This window comes from Peromyscus eremicus, chromosome 9 (assembly GCF_949786415.1).
Source record: "Peromyscus eremicus chromosome 9, PerEre_H2_v1, whole genome shotgun sequence".
NCBI lineage: Eukaryota > Metazoa > Chordata > Mammalia > Rodentia > Cricetidae > Peromyscus > Peromyscus eremicus.
Window position 1 is genome coordinate 102744424 of NC_081425.1, and position 18378 is coordinate 102762801.

Sequence of the window (18378 nt, forward strand, 5' to 3'; positions counted from 1 at the left end):
CACGGGACGCCATGGAGCAGGGATGCCATGGAGCAGGGATGCCATGGAGCACGGGACGCCAGGCACCGCTGTATCCTTTACGGTGAACAGTTATTACAGCATTTGAGATGGTCACAAGGCAAATGAACTGTAGGGGTGTGTGTGCGTGACAGAGCTTACTCAAGATCACACATTAGGAAGGACTAGATCCGGGCTCCAGTGTCTGTCCCTACACAGCTAGGCTCTTCTGCCTGCTTCTGAAATGATGATGATTTGGGGTGACAGACTGTAGGATCTGACCACAAACGCACCTCTCTGACCCTCCGGTCTGTGCCCCCTCTGACACTGCACAGGGAGAAATCCCGGTCTGTCCTGACTCTAAAGGTCACATTTCATTCTTGTGCAGAAGTCTGTCAGCTGCCCCCTCTCGTGCACCAGGGAGGAGAACAGTGCACAGTGTCGCCAGATGATTACGACCACGTGCACAGCAGGCTGCAGTGGGTGTGGGTTTTGTGCCAGCGTCTTCCTGCCACGGAGAGGGTAGAAACAAGCCTCCCTCCTCAGCCCACTTCTGCTTTTCATAACAGTGTCTTCACTGTTGAAAACATTTCTGTAACCTCGGAGACTGAAGTGGATTGACGAAAAGCACGAAAACAACATAATTTAAATGCTTCTGGATGCGGCTTGACAGCATGGGTTTAGGCTCATTATGAGATGGCATGGATTTTGCAAAAGTTCCTCATTTGCCAAACACTCTCATTTTCTCAGATGGAGACACAGATCTGGAAACCAGATCATCCCACCACCTCTTTTCCTGCCTTGGTTGGAGCCTGTCCTTGAGGGCAAAGGAAGAAGTTGTTCTTTTTGGGGACCAGACACTCATTCCTGGCAAATGAATAGTACAGCTTTCATGACAGCATATGATTCTCAGTCCCTACGGTGACCGCACTACCAAGGCCACCAGCCTCTTCACTCCTTCTCCAGAACAAGGTGGAACATCAGCACATAAAACCCATGAAACAGTAAGCAGTGCTCTAAGCACAAAGAGGACACATCAGTCACACAGGAAACATAAGCCCTAGACCGTCCCTCTGTCCGTGGCGAACTTTCGGTACATGGATACTATTCACTTGCTTTCCATTGCTGTGATGAAACACCCTCACCAACAGCAACTTAACGCGGCTTATTTAGCCTATACTTCCTGTCATAGCCGCTCCCTACCGAGAGCCAGGGCAAGAACTCAAGTGAGAGCTTGGAGGCAGGCAGGCCTGCTAGTCTTGGGGCAGAGAGATAGCTCAGGTTAAGAGTGCATACTGCTCTTGCAAAGGACCCAAGCTGAGTTCCCAGCACTCGGATTAGGGGCCTCACAACCACCTGTAACCCCAGCTCCAGAGGAATCTGACACCTCTGGTCTCTAGGGGCATCTGCACCCACATACACACATGTACACACACACATATTCCCACATAGATACACATGTACCCACAGACACACATGCACACATATATACACATCCCCACACAGACACATATGCACATACACACATCCCCACACAGACACACATGTATACACAGACACTTATCCTCACACAGACACACACACACGTAAACATAACTTCAGAGGATAAATCCTTAGACTCTGAATAGAAACACTTTAGTGATAACAGAAACAGGGTTAGTTAGAGTCATCCCCACCTAGAGGTAAAAAAATGAAAGCATAAATTTCCCCGGAAGTCCAGAACGGGCCTGACTCCTCCATCTGACTCAGAACTCAGCTTGAATTCCACTTCCTGTGGACTACTTAAAATCAGAACGGAGCTCCAGGCCTGGCTGTGGCCCACACATGTGAGGATGACTGAGGGGGACCGAGGCCTGTGGGCATGCTGGGCTCGGCACTTATAGGGTCTAGATAGATTGGTTTGGAATTAGCCTGTTGATCCAGAATTAGTGCAGTTTAATTTCCGGACAGGCACACCAGGATGGGGCCAAAGGTGAAGTACCATGGCGCTGCCCTCCCATTCAGTAAGGCTACGTGGGTGGTAGGCAGGAGGAGTCTAGACAGACGGGGCACCGGCTGCACATGTTCCCCATGTTCTAGCACAGTCTAGCTGAGGGAGCCCCGTAAGCTTCCCACGTCTCTCTCCTGTAAATGGAGGTGCTCTTTGTCTCTACCTGCAGGGTTGGCAGAGGGAGGGGACAGTAGGGCTCCGAGACTTGAGGCTGGAATCACTTGAGTGTCTGGTGACTTTTCTAGAGACCATCAACACAGTACTGGTGATGTATGACAGTATCTGTTACAGTGACAGTGAGAGAATTTGTTTCAGAACAGGTGGATTATGCATAGCCTTTTCTCCCCCACAATTCCCTTCATGATTGTTATTGTTGGTCCTGGCGATTGGCCCAGGACCTCATGGGGCCTGGCAACTGCTCTCCCTCTGAGCTGTATCCCTGGCTCTTTCTTTGCTTTTACTTTTGAGATAGGATCTTATTAAGCTGCCTAGGCTGGACTTGGAGCTCAAGCAGGCCTTGAACTTGCGATCTTCCTGCCTAGGCATTCTGTGTAGTCCTGATTGCAAGCCTGAAACCACGGCATCATAATGCTGCTGTTGCAGTGCATAGGTAACTCCACCACTGTAGCTTCTCGTTTAAAGAGAGCACCTCTGATGTACAGACAGATCCACAGGCTTTGCTGCCAACAAGGCACTCCCAAAAGCCTTTATGTCATACACTGAAAGCAGAGCCAGTCTCAGAGGTGGCTAGATACTGGCTAGAGCAGGTGGTCTGTTTGATGAGGTGTGTGTGTGTGTGTGGGGGGGTGACTTGGACCAGAGGCTTGGCTTTGAGGCCTGGCTTAGCCACTTACTGTCATATCATCTATGTATGAGCTTAGTTTTTGCATCTGTAAAATGGGGGTAGTAGCTCCAGCAAACTCGGAGTACTAGGAAGTCTGGTTGAGAAATGAGTGGCAAGGGTTTTCACTGTAAAATCCACTAAGCACCCACAGATCTGAAAAGATCTGCCTTGTCTCCATACCTCCCCCACCCCTACACTCTTATTCCCTGGCTCCTGGACTCAAGCTTTTATTCCTAGATTAGCATTTTGACTTTTACAGATAAAAACTTAGATCATGAGAAGGGACTGTGAGGAGAGGAGGGTGTAGCTGAAGTTTTTCTGTGTCCACATGTGCATAGGCTTGGAAGAGAAAAAAGTAATATATACAGTTATATAAAAAATAGTTTTAAAAAATAAAGTCTTTAAAGAAAAAGTAAAAGTAATATAAAAAAACCTTAGACTCACTAATGTAGGATAGATAGGATATCTTCTTTAATTTTGCCAAATACAAATAGACTAGATATTATAACTATAATTCTTGCTTGATAATTGTTTTGTTGTATGTGATTTTACTATGTTAAAGTTAAAACCTTCCTTTTTGAAAAAAGGCAGGATAAAGAGAGAAGAGAATTCTGGGAAGGCAAGGCTGAGTCAGAAGTCACCAGCCAGGCACAGAGGAAGCGAGATGTAAAAGTACCAGTAAGCCACAAGTCACATGGCAACTTATAGATTAATAGAAATGGGTTAATTTAAGATATAAGAAAGAGATAGCAAGAAGCCTGCCATGGTCATACAATTTATAAGTAATATAAGTCTCTGTGTGTTTACTTGGATCTGAGCGGCTACAGGAACTAGGTGGACACAGGAAAACTTCAGCTACAGGAGGAAGGGGAAACTGTGGTCTGGATGTAAAATAATAATAATAATAATAATAATAATAATAATAATAAATCATGAAAAAATATGATCTCAAAAATAAATAACAACAACAAACACTAAGAGCTGAGGTTTGGGACCCTTCCTCCTAGAGATTCTGCTCAAGGGGGCATGCATGTGGATGAGCCTCAAAGGCTGAGTATTTACACTGGGAATCTGAAGGCGGAAGGGTTGGGGAGAAGGGTAAGCCAGCAGGTATCAGAATTTCCCAAGGAGCCATTCCAGCCCTGGCCTCAGTAACAGGAAAAGCACCCTGAGGTCAGAGGCCTGGCAAGCAGCTCTGGGCTCCAGTGAATGACCATCCGCACTCGCAGCCTCTGCACTCTCTCCGCCAACACTGCTCCCCCCGCCCCCCCGCCCCGCCCCCATACCCCGCTGGCACGATTGCAGTTCAAGCTCCTGGCCTCTCTGAGCTGCACCTCCCTGGCAGGAAAATGAGGCACTAATGGCAGCAGGATCCAGAGGACTCTAACCCAGCAAATGGGAGCATACGTGGATAGTGAGCTTGGCAAGGAATCTTACCAGAAATTTCCGCTTCTGCTTCCAGTGGCTGCCCTGGGCATTGGTGGCCACATGGGCCTCGGTGACCGTCTTTATGAGCTCCCACTCCTCATCCGTGGGCTCCGGTTTGTGCCCAATCGATTTCTGCAGCTCTTCCCGGCGCCTCTTCTCACGGTTCTCCTCTATCAGCTTCCGCTTGGCTAGCCGCTTGCTGTCATCCAGTACCACTGGGAGGGAGAGAGGCGAGAGGGACCCACCGGTGATCTAGAGCTCAGAGCAGACTGTAGGTTCTGAGCCTCGGGGCTCTGGGCTTGATGGCTTAGAGCAGCGATTCTCAACCTCCCTAATGCTGTGACCCTTTTATACAGTTCCTCATGTTGTGGTGACCTCCAAGCATAAAATTAGTTTGTTGCTACTTCATAACTGTAATTTTGCTATTGTTATGAATCATAACCTGAAAATTTGTGTTTTTTGATGGTTTTTGGTGACTCCTGTGAAAGGGTCATTTGACCCCAAAGGGGTTGTGACCTCCGGGTTGAGAACTACTGACTTAGAGGTTCACACTAGGCACATTCTCCCTTCCATAGCAAACTGCCTCTGATTAACCACTGCCCAGTATGAGCCCAGTGCCAAGCTCCCAGTGCCCAGACCAACTTTCCAAAATAGAGATTTGAAGGAACCTGGGCACCAGGAACTCAGCTCTGCAGAAGGCAGTGGCCCTAAAAATCAGACTGAAGCAGAGAGACTTAAAACCCACACTACTTGGGAAATCAAGTGGGCTGCCGTCTGCATTCATACCTGGGGCTTCTGTACTTCCAGTTTAGGAAGTCTGCTGGAGTAGTGATGGGAGGGAAAAGAACTCTTCCTGGCTTCTATAAGGGCAGACTGTGATGTGGCTGGGACTCTCTAGAGCCTCACAGATATGTCTTCCCAAGGCTTTGTACCTGATCTACCCTTGAAAGTAGATGAAGCGCCTTTGCTGGGAATCTAGAAAGACTTGGGCTTGAATCCTGACACTACTACCTTCTAGCAGTGTGGCTTCTAAGCAAGTTTCTTAGGCTCTCTGAGCTTTCATGTCTCCCTTTATGAGATGGGATCAATTAAACCCATGCACTATGGCAATGAACTGTAAGCATTCAGTGAATGTAGTCATAAGCTTTCCATTTGTGCAAAAAAGGAACAAGAAACCTATCTTTCTGTGGTCAGTTTCCAAACGAGACTGTTTTACCAGACTTTTAGTAAGACTGAGGTTTTGTTTTATCTTACTTAAAGATTATTATTATATTGTGTGTGTGTGGGGATAGGTGTACATATGCTGTGACACATTGTGAAGGTCAGAGAATAACTCTGTGGACTTGGTATTCTCCTTTGACCATGTAGGTTCACAGAAGCCTGTTGATACTCAGAACCACATCATCTTTTCATCTTATTTTACCTAAAAAGTGTGTGTGTGTGTGTGTGTGTGTGTGTGTGTGTGTGTGTGTGTGTTAGTGAACCTTTGTATACACGTGCAGAGGCCAGAGAAGTATGCCAGGTGTTTTCCTCAATCCCTCTTCACATTATTTGTGCCAGGGTCTCTCACTGAACCTGAAGCTTGCAGTTAGGCTCAGATCCTGGCCAATGAGGCTCCTGGCCAATGAGTCCACAAATACACCTGTCTCCACTACCAACACTGGGGTTACAGGCACATGTGGCCATAGCCAGATTTTAAGGGTGCTCATGGTAAGAATTCGGGTCTTCTTGCTTTCCCAGAAAGTACTCCTACCCCAAGCCATCTGCCCATCTCCAAGACTCAGGTGTCAGATGACCTCAGACAGTATCTAGTTCATCTTCCTCTTTCCACAGAGGAGGGAACGTATCCAGAGACTGTGATTTGCCTAAAGTCATGCATCAAGTTCATGGTAGAGAAGGAGGAAGACTCAGGACTCTTGCTTCAGTTCCTACAACTGACTGTCCTTGGACAATGTACAGGGCAGACACAGCATGAAGAAGAGAAGCAAGGTGCCCAGCTAATTCACAGGCAATCCCAGATGATCTCATCAGAATTGGATCTTAATGTCACATGTGTGTTTGCTAATGTGGGAAACATGGAGTAGTCCTGTGAGGTAACTTTGGCTCACTTCCTAAAGGCTCACAATGCCCAAAGCTCCACCTCCCGAAGGCTTCCAGCATGTCACACTGTTGTATTTGACATGTGTTACAGCCTGAATCCTGGATCTGGGTCTGTGAGGTAGGTGGTGATTTCTCAAGCAAGAAACCTAAAGCTTAACTCTGGAATCATGTACCTAGTAGTAGTAGGTCTGCGACTTGGGCAGAGATTTCCCTCCCTCCCTCCCTCCCTCCCTCCCTCCCTCCCTCCCTCCCTCCCTCCCTCCTTTCTTCCCTTCCTCCCTCACTCCCTCCTTCCCTCCCTTCCTCCCTCCCTCCTTCCCTCTCTCCCTCTTTCTCTTGTTTACTTCCTTCTTTCTTCTTGTTATTATGATTTGTTTAATTTAGTGTGTGTGTGTGTGTGTGTGTGTGTGTGTGTGTGTGTGTGTGTGTGTAGTGTGTGCACATGCCCACAGCACAGTCACAGGATACCTGTGGGAGTCAGTTTTCTCCTTCCATCATATGGGTCACAGGGATTGAGTTTAGGTTGTCAGGCTTGGTGGCAGGTGCCTCTACCTGATGAAATATCTGGCCATCCCTGAGCAGAGGTTTTTATGTTGAGAAACTTGGACCTTTTAAAATGCCTCATAAGCAAGTAAAAGACCTCAAAATGTACATCCACACTGTTTAGCTGGACCTTGAGCATTTTAACCCCATAACTGCTCATACCTTAAACTTAGTAAAACCAGGAAAGGATGGGCACTTAAATAGTGGAGGTTCGGAACAGTGACACATCAGTGTTTGGTTTTAAGCTAATCATGTTCACATCCTGGTCAGAAAAGGGTCCAAATCCTTTAGAGTTAAAGATGCCCTGGGCCTGAGGGGCAGACGGACAGTACTTCCAGCCCAACACCCTAATAGATCTCTTAACACTCTCCGTAGCATTTTCCTCTATGAGGAATCGTAGGTTTTTTTTTTTTTTTTTTTTTTTTTTTTTAAATTCTCTAGGGAGAACACTATTTATGGTACCAATATAAAGCAGGATTATTTTTTCTTATGTCAGGAAAGTTCTCATTGCCTTTTCTTTCTTTCCAGTGCTTTTCTTTCTCTTTTAAACTCACGATTGAAACCTCTGATATGTAAACATGATGGCTATGGAAATCATTCTTATTGATTCCTGGCCGAGGGGAGGATGCATATTCTGAATGGCACAGTTCTTTGTTTCATGATAATTAAGGTGACTGGTGCAAATCCCTGGGTGAGGGTTGGGAGGAGAGACCCCAAGGCTAATCTCACTGCCTATGATATAGCACTTAGAAAATTGGATAGTACAGCTTTAGCTAAAAAAAATTTTTTTTTGGCTAAAAATACAATAAGCAATCAACAGTGGGATGATTCATGTGGGAACATTCAACTTTGAATTCTTAAAAAATTCTTGTACATGATGTTTTCTGCCAGTACCACATCTCCAAAAAAGGTCAACCAAATTAGTTTATTTGTTTTTGAAAACCCAAGGACTGGTCTATAAACCTCTCCACACATGAAGCCTGCCTGTGAGAAGTGACTATGCTACACGGACAAGTTCTCTCATTTGGAGAGGGGACCAGGCTTGCTAATAGGCTACCCTTCAAACACACACAGGGATGACCTAAGCACCCTTCCCCCCATCATCTGGATGCTTTGGAAGTAGGGAATTGATGAGCCGGGAAGAAGAAAGCCAATGGTTCCCACCGCCCCTCCATCAAGGCAGGGAGGAAGGGGTGTGTATAAGAGCCAGACTGTCCACAGAGGTTCCTGCTTTCTTCGTTGATCTTGAACTGAACCCTTCCCCCAGTCGACACTCCTCAGTATCAAGCAAATGAAGAGCATCTACTTACAGTCTGTTGCCATGCCAACATAGATGCATTTCTTAAAGCGACATTCCTGGCACTGGTTGCGAGTGACTTTGTCTATGACGCATTTTCCTTCATATTTACAGGAATAAGATGGATGGAGACTTTTCTGAATGGTTCTTCTAAAGAAACCCTAAATAAGAAAGACCCAAGAAAACATTCATATTTTCTGAAACTAGATGACTCTGGAGTTTTGTGTCTACCTGAGAAAGAGATCAACTGTGCTGATCTTAGCCTGGCCTGGGGCCTCCAACTTTATACTCAAATAGAGGGTGGTGGACACAAGTGAATCCAAGGAGCTGAGGGAGGTTTCACAGGGCTGCAAGTTAGGTCTACATTGTTGGGGCATTTATTCAAGGAAACAAAGCTGACAGGCAATCTGGTTTTTGCTTTTATTTTTCTAAATGGTATAACTTTTATTTCATAGGGTATCATAATTATGTTGCTAAGCTAAGTGAATGAAAAGCTTTATTACTTTAACCTGAACAGCAGGATACTTGATTGACAGTTTCTTTATTTAAAGATACATTCAAGAATATTTCCTTAAGAAACCTACTACTACATACAATGAAACATACACTAAGAACATTTTAAATTGTTTGATACATACATATATATATATATATATATATATATATATATATATATATATATATATATATATTAGTGTTTTGAGACAGAGTTTCTCTGTGTAGTTTTGGTGTCTGTCCTGGATCTTGCTCTGTGGACCAGGCTGGCCTCTAACTTACAGAGATCCTCCTGGCTCTGCCTCCTGAGTGCTGGGATTAAAGGTGTGTGCCATCATTGCCCAGCTTAAATATATATCTTTATTCCATTTAGAGATTTTATTTAATTCTTGTTTGAGTCCTAACACGACCATGACCTATACCCAAAGGACACTCCATCTTACTATAAGGACACTTGCTCAACCTTGTTCATTGTGGCTTCATTCATAATAGCCAGAACCTGAAAATGAGCTAGATGTCCCTCAACTGAAGAATGGATAAAGTAAATGTGGTACATTTACACAATGGAGTATTACTCAGCTGTTTAAAAAATGGCAACATGAAATTTGCAGGCAATTGAATGGAACTTGAAAAAATCATCCTGAGTGAAGTAAACCAAACCCAGGAAGACAAATATGGTATGTACTCACTTGTAAGTGGGCATTAGCTATTAAGTAATGATAATCAAGCTACAATGCACAGACCCAGAGAGGTTAGGTAAAGAGGAGAGCTCTGGGGAAGGGGGGGCATGCATGAACCTCCCTGGGAAGGGAAAATAGAATAAATCTTGTAGGTGGACTGGAGGAAGATGAGAATAGGAGCGGGAGGAATCAGGTTGGGGTGGTCATGGTTGAGGATGAGAGTGCAGGGAGAGACAGGTGTAATTGGGAGCACTGGGGGTGTGGTAGTGTGGAAACCTACTGCAATAGAAACTTCCCAGAATCTATAAGGGTGGTTCTAGTGAGGACTCCTAGTAATGGGGGATACAGTTTGAACTGGCCATCTCTTAATAGGCAAGGCTCCCAGTGGTGGGATGTTACATTTGGTTAAATTGTTGGCCAAGGAGGTCCTGTGGAGATTCCTAAACAACCCAGGCTGATGGTGGGACAGAGGGTCGCTCTCTGAAAACTGACAGCGGGGTCCATTGTGAAGGACAACATCCACACAGCTCATTGAACATAGGTCGATCTGGTGCTTGCATGGAGCCTTCACACCCACGTTCTAGTCTCTGTGGTGTGGGAAGGTACTCTGCAGGCTACAGAAAGAGAAACCTGGACACCAAAGCAGCCACAAAACCTTTGACCTACAATCTGTCCTGCCTGCAAGATGTGCTGGGGCTCATAATGACTCCTAATTATTCTTCTGTACCTATGGATGGGTGCCTTGTCCAGTCATCGTCAGAGAGGCTTCCTTCAGCAGCAGACAGAAGCAGATACAGAGGCCCACAGCCAGACATTATGAGCCAAGAGAGTCTAAATTGGAGGTCTTTATTGGGTCCTTCCCCTAAAAAATCAGGGAACCCCATGGAAGAAGGGGGAGATTGTTGGAGTCAGAGGGGATGGAGGACCCCAGGAGAACGTGGCCCACTGAATCAACTAAGCAGGGCTCGTCTAGGCTCACAGAGACTAAAGTGGCCAGCATGGCCTGCATGGATCTGCACCAGGTCCTCTGAGTGTATGCTATGGCTGTTAACTTGGTGTTTTTGTGGGACTCCTAACTGTGGGAGCAGGTGTGTCTCTGACTCCTTTGCCTGCTCTTGGGAGTATTTTTCTCCTATTGGGTTGCTTTGTCCAGCCTTGTATGAGGGCTTTTGCCTTGTCTTATTGTATCTTGTTTTGTCCTGTTTGACTGTTGTCTTTTGGATGTCTGCTCTTTTCTAAGGAGGAAACAGAGTGGATCTGGGGGAGAGGGGAGGTGGGGGCAGAGCTGGGAAGAGTAGAGGGAGGAAACCGTTCAGGATGCATTATATGAGAGAAGAATCTATTTTCAAAAAAAATGAGAGAAAAGGGGAAAAAAAGAAAGAAGAAAATAAAAAGATGTCTATGACCAGCTCCCTCAACCTTTCAAACAACAGGACTCTAAGAACAGAAAAGTCGAGCTTGGAGCTTTTACATTTAAAACCCCCTTTCCCTCCAGTATCTGTAGTCAGAGTGCAATAGGCTTCCTCCTTTCTGAAGGACACTAGTAGATTCTAGTTTTGGCTGATTTCCATAACTTTCTCCAGACTGTTATTTATTTATTTTGATACAGGGTCTTGCTATGTAGCCTTGGCTGGCCTATAATGCAACTTTCTATATATTCTAAGCTGGGTTTGAACTCATGACTCTCTTGTCTCAGCCTCTCAGGTGTTAGGATTTAGGAGTTTACCACTATGCTGGGCCTTAAAGGCATTAGTCCAGAGCCTTTCTGGACTTGAGTCCTAAGTTCTGGCCACTGATGAATGCATAGGAACTAACAATGGTAGTGAGCTCTGACTATGAGGCCACTGACAGAGAGGCAGGTGCATTCTGTGTCCCTTTGCTCCACAACCTTACTTGGGAGGTTCTATTAATGATATCATTGTGCGGACTACAAAACTATGCCTTAGGTGGGTTCAATCACTTGCCACAGATCACGTGGTCACTTGGCTTACAACCCAGGAGCTGTATTCCATATTAGTTTTTTCTCCTAAAACAGGGTATTGCTATGGAATCAGGGCTTGCTTGGAACTTTCTCTACAATCCTGGATGTCCTTGAACTTGTGATCCTTGTTGTTTAGTCTCCCAAATGCTGGGATCCCAGATTCCAAATGTGTCCCACAACACACATATGCATTCTAAATCTTATTTCCTTAACTGCTTACCTGATAATACAATGAAATGGTTTTGCTGTATTATTTAAATGAGTGAAATATATAAAAAGTTTCTTCTCGCTCATTCCCCAAACTCTCATTTAACCTAACACACATTTTGAAAGAGTTCTTTACTAAAACTCAAAGGGGGTCTCTTACTTTTTTAGAGAAATACCAGTTGCCCTGCATTCTGCCCACTTTCGTTTGCTCATTTTTTTTTTTTTTTTTTTTTTTTGCTTTGGTTGTGGACACATGTCCCGCTGCATAGCCCACACTCAGACAGAGCTTTTCTTTGTAACGAAAGGGTCCAGAGTAGGACCTTGTATTGAGCAAAGCAGGAGTAACTGAGACTCATATCTGTGGTTTTAAGGCATATGATTTTTTTTTTCAAAACTGCATTCTAACAGGAAAACTCATTGCCTAAGGGTTTTGTGTTCTTGAACATGTGTGCATGCCTCTGAATGATGTGGATAACCAGGGTTTTGTGTTCTTGAACATGTGTGCATGCCTCTGAATGATGTGGATAACCAGGGTTTTGTGTTCTTGAACATGTGTGCATGCCTCTGAATGATATGGGTGTGCTGTTATGGCCCAGGAACTATACTCAAAGAGCCATTTGAGACATCAGTACCAAGTGGGAAACCCAGGTGCAGAGTGGGTGAATCCTGCCCAAAGGGTCACATTTTATGGCAATGTATGAATGAAATGCAAGTTTCCATTCAGCTTTTCCATCTTTAACTCTGACTCTCTGTCTAAGAGGGTAGAGGGGACAAAAGAAACCCAGCCATTTCTGGCAAGATGGATAGCACAGACTGGGAAGGGGCAGGACAATGCCCCTTCTGGAGAAAGCCATGTTTACCTAGAAGCCAGCCAGGAGAGGATGTGGACATCTGCAGAGACGGAGGGAGGCTCATAACCCCTTTTCTCCCTCACACTGGATGCTCATAAAGAGTACCCCAGGGCAGGGTGAGCAGAGGTGTCCTAGAATGAGGGTAGACCCTATATCTCCACAAAGGTATTCTGTGTACTCTTTGATGAAATGAGAGAACCAATACTTTGCTTTTGTCGAAAATAGAATTGCAGCAGATTGCTGTGCTGTTCCTAGTACCTTTTGTGAGCCTACCCATGATGACTTTCGCCAACCAAGTCCCTTTTATGCTACTGCACTATCCTAATCTATGGCAGAGCATCTTTTGACATGTGATGAGGGATTACTACTTTTAGGTAAATGTAAACAGTGATAGATCTCCTAATTTTAAAAAGTGATGAAAATTAACTCCTGGAGGTAAACTTAAAGATAAAACATTTACTTAAAAAATAATTTTAGGAGTCCAGGGGTGTAGTTCAGTAGTACAGTATATGCTGAACACACACAAAATTTTGAGTTCAGACCCCAGCACCAAAACCAACCCACCCATCAGATCTTGTGGGCTGACAAAAGAGGCTTCTTAGGGAATAAGTAAGGACAGGTTTCACTGTAGGTAAGCGGAGGACTTGCCCTTATAACCTACAACAGACATTTCTGTACTCAGAGAAGAGCTAGATTCATTTCCCAGATGATGGATTAGCAAGATATAAGGACCTGTATGTAGCCAGGCATGATGGCACATGCCTTTAAACCCAGAACTCAGGGTGGATCTCTGAGTCTGAGGCCAGCCTGGTCTTCAGAGCAGGTTCCAGGACAATGAGGGCTACACAGAGAAACCCTGTCTCAAAATAACATCAATAACAATAACAAAACCACACACACACACACATACATACACACACACACACACACACATATATACACACACACATACACACACACACACACACACACAGACCTTATGTTACTATCCATCCTAGTAAGCATTCACTGTCATCTTGACATAACTTAAGAGTCAACCAAAGGAGTCTCCATTGTGGGACTGCCCTGATAATTTTGCCCTATGAGCACGTCTTTATTGTTAACTGATGTAGGAGGGCTTAGCTCACTGTGGGTGGCATCACTCCCTGGGTAGGTGGTCCTGGGCTGTATAAGAAAGCCAGCTAAGCATAGACAAGCCAGCAAGCAGGCTTCCTCCCTGTTTCCGCTTCAGGCTCCTGCCCTGACTCCTCCAATAATGGCCTTCGACCTGCAAGTGTAAGTCAAATAAATTCCTTCCTCCCATAAGTTGCTTTTTGTTAGTTTTATCACAGCAACAGCATGAGACTAGAATACCACCTCAATTCAGTATTCAGAGGGAACTGTTGTGTTTAGGTCTTTCTTTGAAAACAGTCTGTGCTGGGGCAACTTCAACCTTCTTTCTACAAAACGCAGAGTGTGTAACAAGTTACACATCACAGCAGTTAAAAACTCCAAAATCTTTCTGTTGCTAGGGCAATACAGATTCTATCCGTATACACTGTAGGTTTGAATAAACTATGAGGTGTGATCTTTTCGTCTCTTGATACCATTGAAGATGATGCTACATTTGAAAAACTCTTTCCACCTTTCCCAAGTTGCTCCTTCATCATATTAAGAAATCTTGAGATTGTCCCTCCCAGGTTCCTTTCTGGGTCTGTGATGGGGGCAACCCACAAACAGGATCTGATCTGATACACAGGCACAGACGCTGTGAAGCCTGGGTCATGCTATGTGATGCTTCTTGTTATGTTTTTAAAGGTTTATTTTAAATTGTGTGTGTGTGTGTGTGTGTGTGTGTGTGTGTGTGTGTGTGTGTGCATGTGTGTTAAACCCTGAGATGTGCAGGGGTCCTCAGAAGCCAGGAGAGGACTTTGGATCCCCTGGAGCTGGAGATACAGGCAGTTGTGGTCTGTCTGATACGGGTCCTGGGGACTCAGGTCCTCTGGTAGAGCAGGAATTGTTCTTCATCACCTAGCCATCTCTCTAGGCCCTATATGATATTTCTTTTAAGGAAATTTTGGCTGAATCAGGTCTCTAAACACCTAGTAGTCTTGGGGGGATGCTAGTTGACATTAGTGAGGTAGGGTCAGAGGTGAAAGCTCGAGGCTCCCCTTGTTCAGGAAGTTGCTGGAACTGTATCCTGTCATACACAGCCAGCCTTTCGAACTGCTTTGGGGATTAAGAGTTATGGTGACTTTGCATTGTATTTTCTTTCAATTCAAATTTTATCTTATGATATTGTTGTAAAAGCCTTATATGTGGTGTAACCAGGAAGGTGAAGCTTTGTGCATTGGGGGCCAATTCAGAAAAAGCAAACAAGAGAAGACAAAAGGCTAGTTTCCATTATTAGCTTCCACGACTGATTTTGGAAGTAAGAGAATGAACCTAAAGTTACATAATCTTATCACTTCCTCTTTTCCCCAGAACCAGGGATTGGTTGGACATAATGGCACTCTGCTACATCCCTAGTACATTGTATCCCTAGTACATTTTTGTTTTTGTTTTTATTTTTTAAGACAAGGTTTCTCAGTATAGCTCTGGCTGTCCTGAAACTTGCTCTGTAGACCAGGCTGGCATTGAACTCAGTGATCCTCTTGCCTCTGCCTCCTGAGTGCTGGGATTAAAGGCATGTGCCAACACCACCTGGCTTAGTACTTTTTACTTTTTATTTTTGAGACAGGGTGTAAGTTGCCCAGGCTGGCCTCCAACTTATCCAGTAGCCCAGGATAGCCTGAAACTTGCTGTGTTCCTGAGATAGTGTCTTAAATACCTGGAATTACGGGCCTGAGGCACCACATCTAGCTAGCCTTATTCCTTTCAAATGAAACAATGAAACCATGCTTTCAAGAGCAGGTTTGCAACTGCAAATCTCCTAATTAATAAGCAGCCAGGACTTGTGATTAGTTTTTTAAACTCCATAAGACCTTATTTTCATAGAAACAACACAACCTTTAGCCTAGTCTTGTCATCTGCAAATTCTGTATCAAAAGGATATTGGAGATGAGAGTCCCTTGCTTCACACACATTCCAACTGATGGTGTGGCAAATGAGGCCCCAGGCCCTCAGAAGGGAGCTTGAGAAAGGAGCATGCTTGCTGCCCTTGTAGAGACACCGAGGTATCACTGAGGTGCTTCCTAATATTATGTGCAAAAAACAGGGGTCCTGCATGGAAAATCTCCCACTAGGAAAGTGGAGCCCACCTTGGTGTGAATGGAACTAACCTGTTAATTGTGGGGGTTTAAAGGCAAGGGCAGGAAGGAGGTCATGGAGGAAAGATGGAAAAGGAAGGCAAGGGAAGGGAAGAGGAAGAGGAAGAGGAAGGTGTGTGTGTGTGTGTGTGTGTGTGTGTGTGTGTGTGTGTGTTTAAACTTCAATACAAGTTTTATCTTAAACTTGTCAAAGTCCTTCCCTGGTTTTTAATACATCCCATTTACATAGCATCAGCTACATGGGTACCACACTGGGTTAAGCCTCCTTGTGTTTATTTTCTAACCTAGGTTAATGGACCAAAAGTTATTTTCCATAGTGCTTATCTTCATTTTGCTGATGAAGATTGTATGTAGGCAGACGTAAGCTCCCTTTGGAGAAGTGAACATACCAGTATATTTTTGTCAAGAATTTCCTGAAGAAAGGTTTTGCAGAGCACAAAATTACCTGATGGCAACCTAACTCCATTTATTACAGGCTCTGTAGAAAGCCACTTTGAATAAATGCCGGAACATAATTGAGTCTAAGTGGCTTCAAAGATTCTGCCTAATGGAACCCTTAGAATGGCATGTTCATGCAAATCCCCAGCAGAAAAGGCTGTGGAGGAACAGACTCAGTCTTCTCAGACATTGCACATAAAATTGGAGGAGAAATGGTGAAGCAATGGGTTGATTGTATATTAAAAACTATACTTTAAAATTCAAGTAAGTATTATTAATTTATTCTTTTTGTTAGTTGTCTGTTTTAAAATAAAACACCACACTATTGCAAAATTTCATGTAGTTAGTCATAATTTAGGAAAAAGGAAAATTCAGATCTTGAGCATGTCAGAAATGAAGAGGCCCAATGGACCCCTGATGGCCAGAGGCCATGAATGTCATATTTTCTTTTTTAATACTGAGTTCTAGTGGCTCTCTGAGAGAGGACGGTGCTACACAATGGTCTGTGCTGGGGACCCTGGCACTTACCTTGCAGCCTTCACAGGTGATGCAGCGGTAGTGGTACCCCGTGGCTTTGTCCCCACACACTACACACAGCTCATCCTTGTCTAAATAGCTGGGGATATACCCTGCAAAGGACAAAGAGGAAGGTGAAGAAACAGCACCATGTCAAAGCAAAGACACCTCAGAAGCTAAGGCTGCCCAACCAGAGACAAGATTGTTTGCTCAGAGGCCGTAACTACAGACTCAACGGAGCCAAGTAGCATCCAGAGTAACAGCAACCTGCCTTAAACACAGGGGTTCTGTTTGCTGTGGGGGCGTCATGTAAGCAGGGAGTGGGAGCTCATGAGTGGAGGGGAGAGGTCAACATTTGAAGCAGCTGCTGCACAGGTGTGGAAGCTCTGGATGGTACACTCTCCTTCTCTCTTTCACAAAGCTTATTTCAGAACTTGCACTTAAGACCTCATCCTTTCTCAAGACAAGATAGTAGGTAACAAAGTAGTCAGCCTTATTTGATACAGCAGCCAAGTACTTCCCAGGCCAAGACATTGGCTTTAAGGGGTTGAACCTCCTTTAGGTTCACACTAGGAATTACAGAACAGAGAAGGAAGTCCAGCACTTCTGACAGCTTGTGCCAGGAATGAGTTGTGCTGCTCTTTTCCTAAAAATAGAGAGCCTGAGTAGAATCAACAAGGGTGTCTCCAACAGTCTGGCAAATAAATACACAGCCTACCATTGCTGCGTGGAAAGAAAGAACAGACATTCTGTTGATTAAGGAAAGAACACCCAGCTACAGTGACACCCTTTGGGGTTGTGTTTAGTTGTGGGATCAAACTCCCTGGGCTCAGAAAGCTCTGGTTAAAAATAACATCAGAAGCAGCCTTCTTCCTGCCTGTGTCTGTTTCTTCCTCTTCATGTGCACAGCCACACCCCCAAATACATGCCAAAGACACATGTGCCTTTAGACAAGCTCAAATCGTGTTTTTAAAAGTTCATGGTTTGTTGGTATGTGAAGCAGAAAGGTGGAAGAAACAGGACCTTCCCTAGTCTGGGTGCTTAGGAAGGTCTCGGGCTCAGGGAATCCCTTAGTTCCAATCATGACCATGGAGGTTGAGCAGACTGGTAACTTATGGTATATTTCCCCATGGAATTGTCATTGACCTTTTGTGATAACAGGTCACTGAAGGCTCATTTTTTAGTGAAAATGAAAAACAGAAAAGCCACAAAGAAAACTATTCCTTTCCATCATTTATTAGAAATGACTTTGCTTAGACTTCAATCTAGGAAAACATTACTGCTTTGGATGCAGATGGAAGGCTTTGGAGGGTGAGCTGGCATTGAGCAGGGTTTTGACTTTAATTACAACAGCTTTTCTTAGTTTGCTTTGTCAGGCAAATGATGATTTGGCTGTTGGACCCAAGGTTTCCAGAGCTCTTATCAAGCATTCATTATTTTTTAATTTTAAAGTTTTTATGTTTTTAAAAGATTAGAAAAAAAATTAATTTTATGTGTATTTGTCTGGGGGTTAGTATATGCACATGCATGCAGGTGCATGTATGTGGAGGCCAGAAGAGGGCACCAGCTGCCCTGGAACTGGAGTTACAAGCAATTGTGCTGCCCAGAGTGGGTGCCAGGAACCCAACTCTGGTATTCTTAATGGCTGAGCCATTTCTCCAGCATCTCATCAGGTAGTTTAATAATTCTGGGCCAGTTGGTGATGGCACATGCCTTAAATCCCAGCACTCGGGAGACAGAGGCAGGCAGAACTATGAATTCCA

At 44.5% G+C, this 18378-nt stretch overlaps 1 protein-coding gene across 1 annotated transcript in view; it reads right to left on the bottom strand.

Moving 5' to 3' along the window:
* The window catches only part of Thrb (thyroid hormone receptor beta), a 356858-nt gene that overhangs the window by 20974 nt on the left and 317506 nt on the right, over positions 1–18378 (bottom strand). The window contains exons 5-7 of the mRNA XM_059274178.1: positions 16628–16728; positions 8213–8360; positions 4269–4474 (exon numbers count right to left, since the gene is read on the bottom strand). Of these exons, the coding sequence (XP_059130161.1) occupies positions 4269–4474; positions 8213–8360; positions 16628–16728 (455 nt within the window). The remainder of the gene's footprint in view (positions 1–4268; positions 4475–8212; positions 8361–16627; positions 16729–18378) is intronic.